This window comes from Mustela nigripes, chromosome 1 (genome assembly GCF_022355385.1).
Source record: "Mustela nigripes isolate SB6536 chromosome 1, MUSNIG.SB6536, whole genome shotgun sequence".
In the NCBI taxonomy this organism is placed as follows: domain Eukaryota; kingdom Metazoa; phylum Chordata; class Mammalia; order Carnivora; family Mustelidae; genus Mustela; species Mustela nigripes.
The window spans coordinates 169,935,237-169,946,146 of record NC_081557.1 but is presented as its reverse complement, the minus strand read 5'-3'; the positions used below and the strand labels follow the sequence as shown (position 1 = coordinate 169,946,146).

The 10,910-nt window shown below is 39.8% G+C and overlaps 1 protein-coding gene across 1 annotated transcript in view; it reads left to right on the top strand.

Annotated features, from left to right (window-relative positions):
• PAPSS1 (3'-phosphoadenosine 5'-phosphosulfate synthase 1) overlaps positions 1–10,910 on the top strand; it is a 100,754-nt gene that overhangs the window by 11,362 nt on the left and 78,482 nt on the right. The window contains exons 2-3 of the mRNA XM_059376969.1: positions 3,730–3,844; positions 9,818–10,053. Coding sequence (XP_059232952.1) covers positions 3,730–3,844; positions 9,818–10,053 — 351 coding nt within the window. The remainder of the gene's footprint in view (positions 1–3,729; positions 3,845–9,817; positions 10,054–10,910) is intronic.

Below are 10,910 nucleotides of genomic sequence, written 5' to 3'. Positions count from 1 at the left end.
CCCCCCCCCCCCCCCCCCCCCCCCGGCCAAACTACAGCTCTGGTTGGATCCACCCGGGTTGTTTTTCTTTCCTTCTGTGTCCCTGAAGTGGCTGTGGAACACAGGACCTGGTGACTGGTGTTGCTTTGAATTGATGATTGTTGGCTTCACGTGAGTCATTCGGACTGCATGTCCACCATCCTAGACTTCCCTGGTCCCTTGTGCTCAGTCTGCACTCTGTCTGGAGGCGCTAACCCCAGAAGTCATCCCAAGTCTTAAGTGTCCTCGTTTTGCTGAAGCCTTGGCTGGCCACCCTGTCTGAATGTCACTTCTCTGAAATTTTTTCACAATTTTGCTTTGTCTACTTTTCTTTTCAGTATTTGTTCCTGCCTAACTTATATAATTTATTTATCCTCGGCTCCTTTCATTAGTCCAGGGCTTTCAAACTCGAGCTTGCATCCTAATCGATTGGAGGTCTTTAAAATACAGATTGTTGGGCCCTACCCCAGAGTTTCGGATTCCCTTGGCCTTGGGGCAGGACCTGACATTTCTTTTCTTTCTTTCTTTTTTTTTTTTAAAGATTTTATTTATTTATTTGACAGACAGAGATCACAAGTAGGCAGAGAGAGAAGAAGAAACAGGCCCCCTGCTGGGCAGAGAGTCCCATGCGGGGCTCCATCCCAGGACCCTGGCATCATGACCTGAGCCAAAGGCAGAGGCTTTAACCCACTGAGCCACCCAGGCACCCCAGGACCTGACATTTCTAATAGTTCACAGGAGAAGCTGCTTTCTCAGGGGCCACATCTTGAGAATCACTGCACTAGAGACTAGATAAGTGAGGATTAGATAAGTTCCCTGAAGACAGTGGTTTTTATTGGTACTGTTTACTGTTGTTTCATCAGCAGCTACAAGAATGTCAAGCATGTGGTATGCATTCAGTAAATAGTTGAATGAGTGTTGAGTAAAACTGTCTGGAAAAGTAAGAGCTATAAGCAGTATCAAATACAAACACCCTATCAAAAAATGCTGTCACATACCTATTTTATAAATACATGCTTCTAACTATTGGGTATTTACCCTAAAGCTACAAATGTAGTGGTTGGAAGGGGCACATGCACCCAAATGTTTATAGCAGCAATGTCCACAATAGTCAAACTATGGAAAGAACCACCTAGATGTCCATCAACAGATGAATGCATGAAGAAGATGTGATATATATATGTGTGTGTGTGTGTATGTATATAATGGAATACTATGCAGCCATCAAAAGAAATGAAATCTTGCCATTTGCCATGATGTGGTTGGAACTAGAGGCTATTACACTAAGCAAAATAAGTCAATCAGAGAAAGAAAATTATCATATGATCTCTCTGATATGAGGAATTTGAGAGGCAGGGCGGGAGATTGTGGAGGGTAGGGAGGGTAAAAAGGAAACAAGATGGGACTGGGAGGGAGACAAAAAGAGACTCTTAATCTCAGGAAACAAACTGAGGGTTGCTGGAGGGGAGATGGGTGGGAGGGGTGGGGTAGCTGGGTGATGGACATTGGGGAGGGTATGTGCTATGGGGAGTGCTGTGACTTATGTAAGACTGACGAATCACAGACCTGTACCTCTGAAACAAATAATGCATTTATGTTAATAATAATAAAATAAAAGACAAGCTGGTAAAAAGAACCTAAATTAGGTGCGCCTGGGTGTCTCAGTCAGGCGTTGGACTCTTGATTTCGGCTCAGGTCATAATCTCGGGGTTGTGGATGGAGCCCTGCCTGGGGCTTGGTGCTCAGCTGGGAGTCTGCTTGAGATTCTCTTTCCCTCTGTTCCTCCCTGCCATGTGCATGTGCACACGTTCTCTCAATAAATAAATAAATAAATAAAATACAAAAGAAGAAGAAGAGCCTGAATTATGTTTTTGCTCCATAGGAAGAGAAATAGAGACTCTGTAATTCTTTTTTTGTTTGTTTGTTTTGGGTAGAAAACAGCTTTATTGAGATATAATTTGCATATCATTCAATTCATCTGCTTAAAGTGTGCGGTTAAATGGTTTTTAGTGTATTTATAGAGTTGTGCAACTGTCATCACAGACGATTTTAGAGCATTTTTATCACCTCCAAAAAGATCCTGTACCCATTAGCAGTTACTCCCCCAGGCTCCCCCCCACCCCCATCTCCTAGCCTGAGACAATCACTCAGTCACTAATCTACTTTCTATCTCTATAGATTTTCCTGTTTTGGACATTTCAGATAAATAGAATTATACCATATGTGATCTTTGTGACTGGTTCCTTTCACTTAGCTTAATGTTTTTGAGGTTTACCTAAATTGTAACGTGTTTGAGTACTTTATTCCTTTTTACTGCCAGGTAACATTCCATTGAATGGATACATAAATTTTCAAATAGTTTATCTAATTTTCAGCCAGTGGACAGTTGGGTTTTTCCACTTTCTGGCTTTTATGAATGATGCTGCTATGAACTTAGATATATATGTTTTGCATGGATATGTTTTCCTTTCTTGTGGGTGTACATCTATGAGTTTAATTATTTGTTCATATAGTAACTATATTTTAACATTTTGTAAAACTGCTGTTTTCCAAAGTGGCTATACTATTTTACATTTTCACCAGCAAATGTCTGAGGATTCTAAATTCTCAGTAGAGTCTCACCAGCACTTGTTACAGTCTTTTTGATTATATCCATTCTAGTGGGTTATAGAGGTGTCTGTCTCATTGTGGTTTTGATTTGATGTGCATTTTTGTGATGGCTAATGATCCTGATTTTTTTTTTTTTTTCATTTGAGAAAGAGAGTGTGAAGCAGAGAATAGAGAATCTCAAGCAGGCTCCAAGCCCAGTGTGGAGCCTGATGTGGGGCTCAGTTTCACAGCCCTGAGATCATGACCTGAGCTGAAATCAAGAGTCATATTCTCAACTGACTGAGCCACCCAAGCGTCCCTGAACATCTTTTAAACTGCCTGTTTTGTCATTTGTATTTTTTCTTTGGAGAAATGGCTATTTGGATTCTTTGAGGTCTGTGTAAATTTATGCTGTTTTTGTTTAAGAAGAAAATATTGGAAGAAAAATTGCATTCCACTTTTTTTGTGGAATAACCACAAATAAGCAGTTTGTCTACTTTTTCCATCATGCATTTCATGTTACCCACAGACCTTCCACACCTCGTTCAGGAGTCTCCTTAGATGCTTCCTTCTCAGCCGCGTTTGTTCGTCCTTCTGTGTAAAGAGGCACCCATCCCTAATCCCTCTTTCCAGTCTTATCCTGTTTTATTTTCTGAACGCACTTGTCACTCTGATATTACAATAAATTGCTCTGCTTTGTCTCCTGCAGTGGAATGCAAGCTCAGTGAGGGTAAGGACCCTGTTGAGTTCACTTGGTATACTGGTAGGGCCTCAGTAAATACTGGCTGAATGAACGATTGAGTAGAAGACTGGGCTCTGGAGTCCACCACTCCCTGGTGTTCTGGGAACTTGGGCAACCTGTTTAACTTTTCTCAGGTTTAACATCTTCATTTGTAAAGCCACAGTAGTAAGAGTCTTTGTGTTCCTCGGTGGTTCTAGGGTTAATTTCACTGGTGTATGTAAGGCACCAAAGGCCATGCTATGTACTATAAAGAAAAGAAAGCTGTTAGTTTTAATCTTTCTCCTTGCTTTTGGCATGTTATATAGAATAGTGACAGCAAGGAATATGTGTTTTCTTTTTAAAGGACTCAGTTGAATCTGAATTTTGTTTCTTTTTTCCAGGGGATGCAGAGAGCAACTAATGTCACCTATCAAGCTCATCATGTCAGCAGGAACAAGAGAGGTCAGGTCGTGGGGACCAGAGGTGGTTTTCGTGGTTGCACAGTTTGGCTAACAGGTACAGTCAAGAGAGATAAACCAGCTAATTTCAAAAGCAGTGTTTATAGGGGCGCCCAGGTGGCATTACTCAGTGAAGTGTCTGCCTTCAGCTTAGTTCAGGATCTCAGGATCTCAGGGTCCTGGGATCGAGCCCCACACTGGGCTCCCTGCTCACTGGGCTCCCTACTTCTCCTTCTCCCTGCTGCTCTCCCTGCTTGTACTCTCTCTCTGTGTCAAATAAATAAATAAAATCTTAAAAAAAAAGTGGTGTTTATAGACAGCCTTGAACCGGGATGAAGCATATTTATTTAGATTTTGAGTTGTCCTTGTATCTGGAACATCACCATATGTAACTAACAACGTTGCTGGATTATAACATTTTAATAATTCCCTTTGTTCTTTATGGAATTCTTGTTGAAAAAAAGGGGAAAACCAGAATGCATCTTAAAATTACTTTCTAGGGGACACCTGGGTGGTACAGTTGGTTAAGTGTCTGATTCTTGGTTTCTTCTCAGTTCATGATCTCAGTATCACGAGATTGAGCACTGCATAGAGCTCCACGCTCAATGTGGAGTCTGCTTCAGCCTCTCTTCCTCTCCCTCAGCACCTCCTCTTGCTTGTGTGCTCATGCATGTGCTCTCTCTCTCTCTAAAGTAAATAAATCTTTTTTTAATGCACACAGAATTACTTTCTAGTTGATAACTACATTACATTCTATAAGCTTTTTGCATGCAAACAAGACCTAGATTCTGCCTTCAAGAAGATGATGATGTAAACCATATGAAGAGGAACAATGAGTGATAAAGAATTTCTCATCCGTTTCTGTCATTCACCTTTTGGTTTGGCCTCTGATTGGTTCTCGCATTGGTCTCAGATCGTTTCTTGCACTGGTTCTCCCAGAGTCTCCCTTTAGGCCCACCAGCTGAGTGGGTTAATTGATCTAGATTTTGGTACTTCTAGAATCATACTTAAAATTTTGATGCATGTTGCCAAATAAACCACCAAAATTTTATATCTATTTACTCTCCTACCAAAAGTGTGGGAGGAGTTCCATTTCCCAGTGTCTTCATCAACGTGGATATTACCAATACTTAAAATATTTTCTGATTGGTGAAAAGCAACGTTCTTGTTTCGTGTGTGTGTGTGTGTGTGTGTTTAATTACATGCTTCAATTGTAGACAAGTCCGTTTCTATATGAAGGAAGATACCATCCTCACATTCTTCTCATTCTGACATCTAGATTGTTGGTGAATTATTTTTTCATTGTCCAGGTTCGTAATACTTAGATTCTTACTTTTTCCTAATTCTTCATCTTAAATTTTTGTAATTGTTTTTGAGTACTATAAGTAAATTGATTCTGTATCCATCAACTCACTATCAGTTCTTTGATTATGGTATGCCCAGTCATGAGTTCTTTTTCTGAGTCCAGTTTTAAGTGTTCGTATTTCGTCATTAAGTGGTTTTTGAAAGATGGTGTTCACTGAATTCTGAATTTCCTGAGTTTTTATGTTTGAGAATGCCTGTCGTTTACGACCATTTGACTGGGTCAAATAGATATTTGGTTCAACTTTTTTTTTTTTTGTCTTGTAATTCTTTTTTTTTTTTTTTTAAAGATTTTATTTATTTATTTGACAGAGAGAGATCACAAGTAGGCAGAGAGGCAGGAGAGAGAGAGGAGGAAGCAGGCTCCCTGCTGAGCAGAGAGCCCGATGTGGGACTGGATCCCAGGACCCTGAGATCATGACCTGAGCCGAAGGCAGCGGCTTAACCTACTGAGCCACCCAGGCGCCCCTTGTCTTATAATTCTTAAAATATTATTTCATTGTCTTCCAGTATTAAATGATATCAAGAAGTGTGAGACTCATTTGATTTTTTTTTTTTTTTTGGTTTTTAGAAACTTTCCTATTTTCATCTGGATCCCTGAAAAATTATCTCTTTTCCTATATTTTAGTTTTGCCTTTCTCGTTTAGGCCCCTTATCCATCTGTGGTTGATATTTGTGTGCAAGTGAGGGAGGGATCTATTTTGTTTTTTTTTCCCATGTGGATAATTCTTTGCCTCAAGAACATATATTGATAAGGGCATCCTTTTTTTCCTGCAATGCCAACTGTCATATGTCACATATCCACTTATGTGTGAATTTGTTTCTGGGCTCTCTGATCTGTCCTGTTGGTCTGTTCCTCTATTATTACCACATTTCCTTTTTACTATATACTTATAAGTCATCAAATCCAGTGAAGTAAGTCCTCTTAACATATTCGTCAGTAATATCTTGACTTTCTTTCTTTTTGCTCTTTGCTTTATTGTATACATTTTGTAATTGGTTTAACCAGTTCCTCCAAAATCTGGTAGGGATTTAGTTTGAGATTACATTGTATCTAGAGGTCAGTTTGGGGGAAAATCAATCTTTAGAAAAATTGGATAATCCTTTTCTTGAACATGGCTTTTTCCATTGATCTTATCACTTAGCGATGCTTATAAATACTGTTCATCAGACATAGTGCTTGTTTTATGATCTCATAGATAATCAGTTTTCATATATATTTGACAAGAACATCTAATCCCTGATGAGTATAATATTTTGTAATGTTTATTAGATCAAGCTTGTTAATTATGTTGTCAGATTTTCTATAGCCTTTGTTTTTTTTGGTTTTTTTTTTTTTTTTTTTTTTTTGGACAGTAGTGTTGGAAACAGAAGTAAAGATTTCTTTTTGTTGCAGTTCAATAGCTTAACCAGGACCTGTCATGCTATTGAGTGGTTTGCCATTTTCCTGGAATGCAGTTTGTTTTTTCTCAGATTTTTATTTCAGATCAACTTTCTTTTATATTTTTAGATTGGTTGGTCTCCTAGTTTCCCAGGGCTACTGTAACAAGTTATTTCAAACAATGTGGTGGCTTCAAACAGCAGAGATTTATTCTCTTACAGTTCTGGAGGCTGGGAGTCTGAAATGAGGGTTTTGGTGGGGTTAGTTCCTTCTGTGAGCTCTGAGGGAGATTCTGCTCCAGGCCGATTCTCCTGGCTTCTGGAGGTTGTTGGCAATACTGAGTGCTCCTCTGTTTATAGATGTAGTGCTCCAGTCCCTGCTTTCATCCTCATATGGCCTGGTAGTGACACTAGTCACTGTATTTAGTGCCTATCCTGGTACTGTATGACCTCATTTTAATTTAACTAATTATATCCACAAAGACTCTGTTTCCAAATAAGGCCACATTCTTAGGTTCCAGGTGTATATAAATTTGGGGGGAGGGGAATTAGTTATTCAGTCCAGTACATTTGGTTTCTTTTCTTCAGATATACTATTTTTCCTTATCTAGTTCTGGATTATCTCTCTTGTAATTTTGTGTTAATTTTCTCTAACTGCTCTAAGTTCTTTGCCTTCTTGTCTGTGTTCGCTGTAATCATCTCAATAAAATTTTCTATGTCGGTAATTAAATTTTCAGCAGTCTTCTTAATGTTTTTCAAATACAAATCAAGATGAATATATATACACACGTATGTATAAATAGGTACTCTTATTATCATTTGGTTGTCTCATATACAAAGTCTAAGAGTTCAGGTTTCAGGATTTTTTTTCCCCTCATACTTAGTGCTCACTGCCAGTTAAAAACAATAGCAAACAGAACCCCCTGCATCCATCTCTTTATTCAGTTACTGTTACTGTGTAACAAATTACCCCAAACCTAGTGGCATAAAACAGCCGTTTTAATTTGCTTACCATGTTGTGGGTAAGGAATTGAGGAGGGCTCAGTGGGGCTGTTTTCCTGACGTCTGAAGGCTCACCTAACTCACTTACTCACTCACTTGATGCTGTCTGTCAGCTAGGAGCTTAGCTAACGAAACCATCTGCTTGTGATCTTGCTAGCATGGTGGCCTCAGGGTGTTTAATAGCAGGCTTCTCTCAGATGCAGAGTCCAAAGAGAACTGACTCTGCTTTGGAAGTTACACATTGTTGTCATTTTCACTTCGTCCTTTTGGTGATAGGAGAATCCCAACACCAGCGCAGATTCAAGGGTAGGGAATTAGACTCTACGTCTTGTTGTGACAGTGACGATGTCACATTGTCAAAGAGGTTTTAGGGTGGGAAATTCTGTCGCAGCCATCTTTGGAAAATACTGTCTGCTATAACCTTTAATACAAAGTGTTTTTTTTTTAGATTTATTTGAGAGAGAGCACGAATAGGAGGGGCAGAGGGAGGGAGAGAGAATCTCAAGCAGACCCCACACTGAGTGACCATGAATGAGATCATGACCTGAGTGGAAACCAAGAGTCAGGTGCTTGACCTGCTGCACCCTCCAGGGACCCCAATATACAATTTTTTTTTTTAAAGATTTTATTTATTTATTTGACAGAGAGATCACAAGTAGGCAGAGAGGCAGGCAGAGAGACAGAGGAGGAAGCAGGCTCCCTGCTGAGCAGAGAGCCCGATGCGGGACTCGATCCCAGGACCCTGAGATCATGACCTGAGTCGAAGGCAGCGGCTTAACTCACTGAGCCACCCAGGCACCCCCCAATATACAAGTTTTTAATGTATAAAGCAAGTAATACTATTGATCCTCCTAACATATCCACTTTTTTTTTTTTTTTAGTCATCCTTCTAAACTATCATGACTTCTTTCAAGGGAATCAATATGTGAGACTTCCTTTTTTTTTTTTTTTTTAAGATTTTAGTTATTTATTTGAAAGAGAGAGAGATCACAAGCAGACAGAGAGAGAGGGGGAGCAGGTTCCCTGCTGAACAGAGAGCCTGATATGGGGCTCGATCCGAGGACCCTGAGATCGTGACCTGAACCGAAGGTGAAGGCTTAACCCACTGGGCCATGTAGGTGCCCCTAGACTTCCATTTTTATGTCTTGCTTCATTAGTTGTGAATTCTGTACTTACATACTCATCAGGGTGGCAAGTGTTAGTGCATAAATATATGCTTTCCTTTTCCTTCTTGTTATTTAGTGAGTAAACATTGGTAGAGGAAAGTGAGTTGAAGTAAGGATATTCTCTCAAAATTAATTATATTATAAATTGGACTCCCAGATACTTTTATTATGGTAGTCTATGGGATGTATTGATCCTGGGATATAAAGAGAACTTTATAATATTATTTTTACTTACTTTTGTCCTTTTCATTGCTTCGCCAGAAATAATTTGAGTGTATCACTCTCTTTTTACTTTGGCACGTGGCGTTGGAATAGTGGTAATGAGAATCCTTTGAAAATGAGTAATTTCTAGGATACCTTTGGGCATGGACAGGAGTTATTAAAAACATAAATGCTTGAGTAGGAAACCCTGTAGTCTTGGATCAAAATGGTGAATGGCCTGCTGTTGCAACATTAAGCCGGGAGCTGGAACCCTCCAGCACATTCAGAAAATAGCATTCAGAAATGGTATCACAGCGCTGCAGTTCAAGAAACTAGTGTTAGTGTGAGGTGACACAGTATGTGAGAATGATGACGTGAAGGAGGCCATGAGGCTTCCTGAGAACCTGTAACACCACAGGATGTTTCACACTGAGAGAGCACGGGATCTGACCAGGAGGAAACAGATTTCGCCTAATGAGCAGCGGACACAATACAAGGAGGGTAAATTCTACCTTGAACCCCATCCGAAAGAAGTTCTTTGGGAAACAGAACAGAGAGAAGAATGGGCAAGGAGAAATCATGGAGTGAAAATCTGTGGTTGCAGCTGCCCTCAGATATTTTTAAGAAGTTGAGTAAACCTGAAATGTGCTGTTGAGAACTATTTGAGCTACAAATCTATTAATTTAAATAAACGTCTGTTGTAATTAAAAAAAAACCCAAAACATAAATGCTTATTTTATTAGAACCAAAGATGCTTTTCTAGCTCAGATGTATATCTTATGGAGAAATGCAGGAGAAGTATTACTGAGAGATGGCTATGAAAAATGAATGTAATTAAGCCTGTGATTTTAATTCCTTATAACTAAGTGGTTATCCTTCTAATGCTGCATTTGAACTGTGCTTGGACTGTTGGCTTCTAGGCTTATCTGGAGCAGGAAAGACCACAGTGAGCATGGCCTTAGAGGAGTACTTGGTGTGCCATGGCATCCCGTGCTACACTTTGGATGGTGACAACATTCGTCAGGGTCTCAATAAGAATCTTGGCTTCAGTCCTGAAGACAGAGAGGAGAACGTTCGACGCATCGCAGAAGTTGCTAAGCTGTTTGCAGATGCTGGCTTAGTGTGCATCACGAGTTTTATATCACCTTATACTCAGGTATGTGGCCTTTGTGTTGTTGCTGTTCTCATGTCGTTGATTGAGAATATGCTGTCACGGAGAACAAACTGTTTAAACATGGGCATGTGCTTTGAAGCTAAATTCAGATTAAAATAATTAACCTACAGCATTTCTGTGCTGTGACTTCTGAGTAAATTCAGTTTTGGTAAAACCTGCTATGAGCCCCCCCCCCCCCACTCCCACAAGGTAACTAAACTTGTTAACTCAAGCCAGTGGCCAAATTATTTCAAGCTTGTCTTTTCAATTCAGTAAACGTACAGTAAATACTCAGCATGTGTCAGACACCAGGGAGAGTTTTCAGTTTCTTCATGTGGGCCTGACTATGGCTTCTTTGCTCCCAGGTCTTCAGGCTCTTCTTTCCTTACACTCTTCCTTTTATTTTAGCACCAATTCACTGTTTTTAAAATTTTTTAAAAGTTTTTGTATCTCTCTTAAAAAATTTTATTCTCACTGTATGAGTTTTGTTTCCCTGCCTAGAAGACAGTCTTCTGCCTCTACCGATCCTTCTTTTCTTCATATCAGTTGACTCCTGTTTGTGCTTTGAGAGTCAAGTTAGGTGTCTCTTCCTCCTGAGTACCTTCTCTTGGTCCTTGGGGCTTACCTGTCTTTGGTGCCCTTATTATTGTGCCATAGTGCATTGTTCTGTTACAAATACCAGGTCATTTGTCAGTGGTGCTAATAGCAGCAGCTGTAATAGTAGTAGTAGTAATAAAAATCATAACAGTTAACATTTATTGAATACCAACTAGATACTATGATATAATCGATTTAGTGCTCATCAGCCAATGGAGAAGGCAGATGTGGAGTGCCTGGGTGGCTCAATCAGTGAAGTGTCT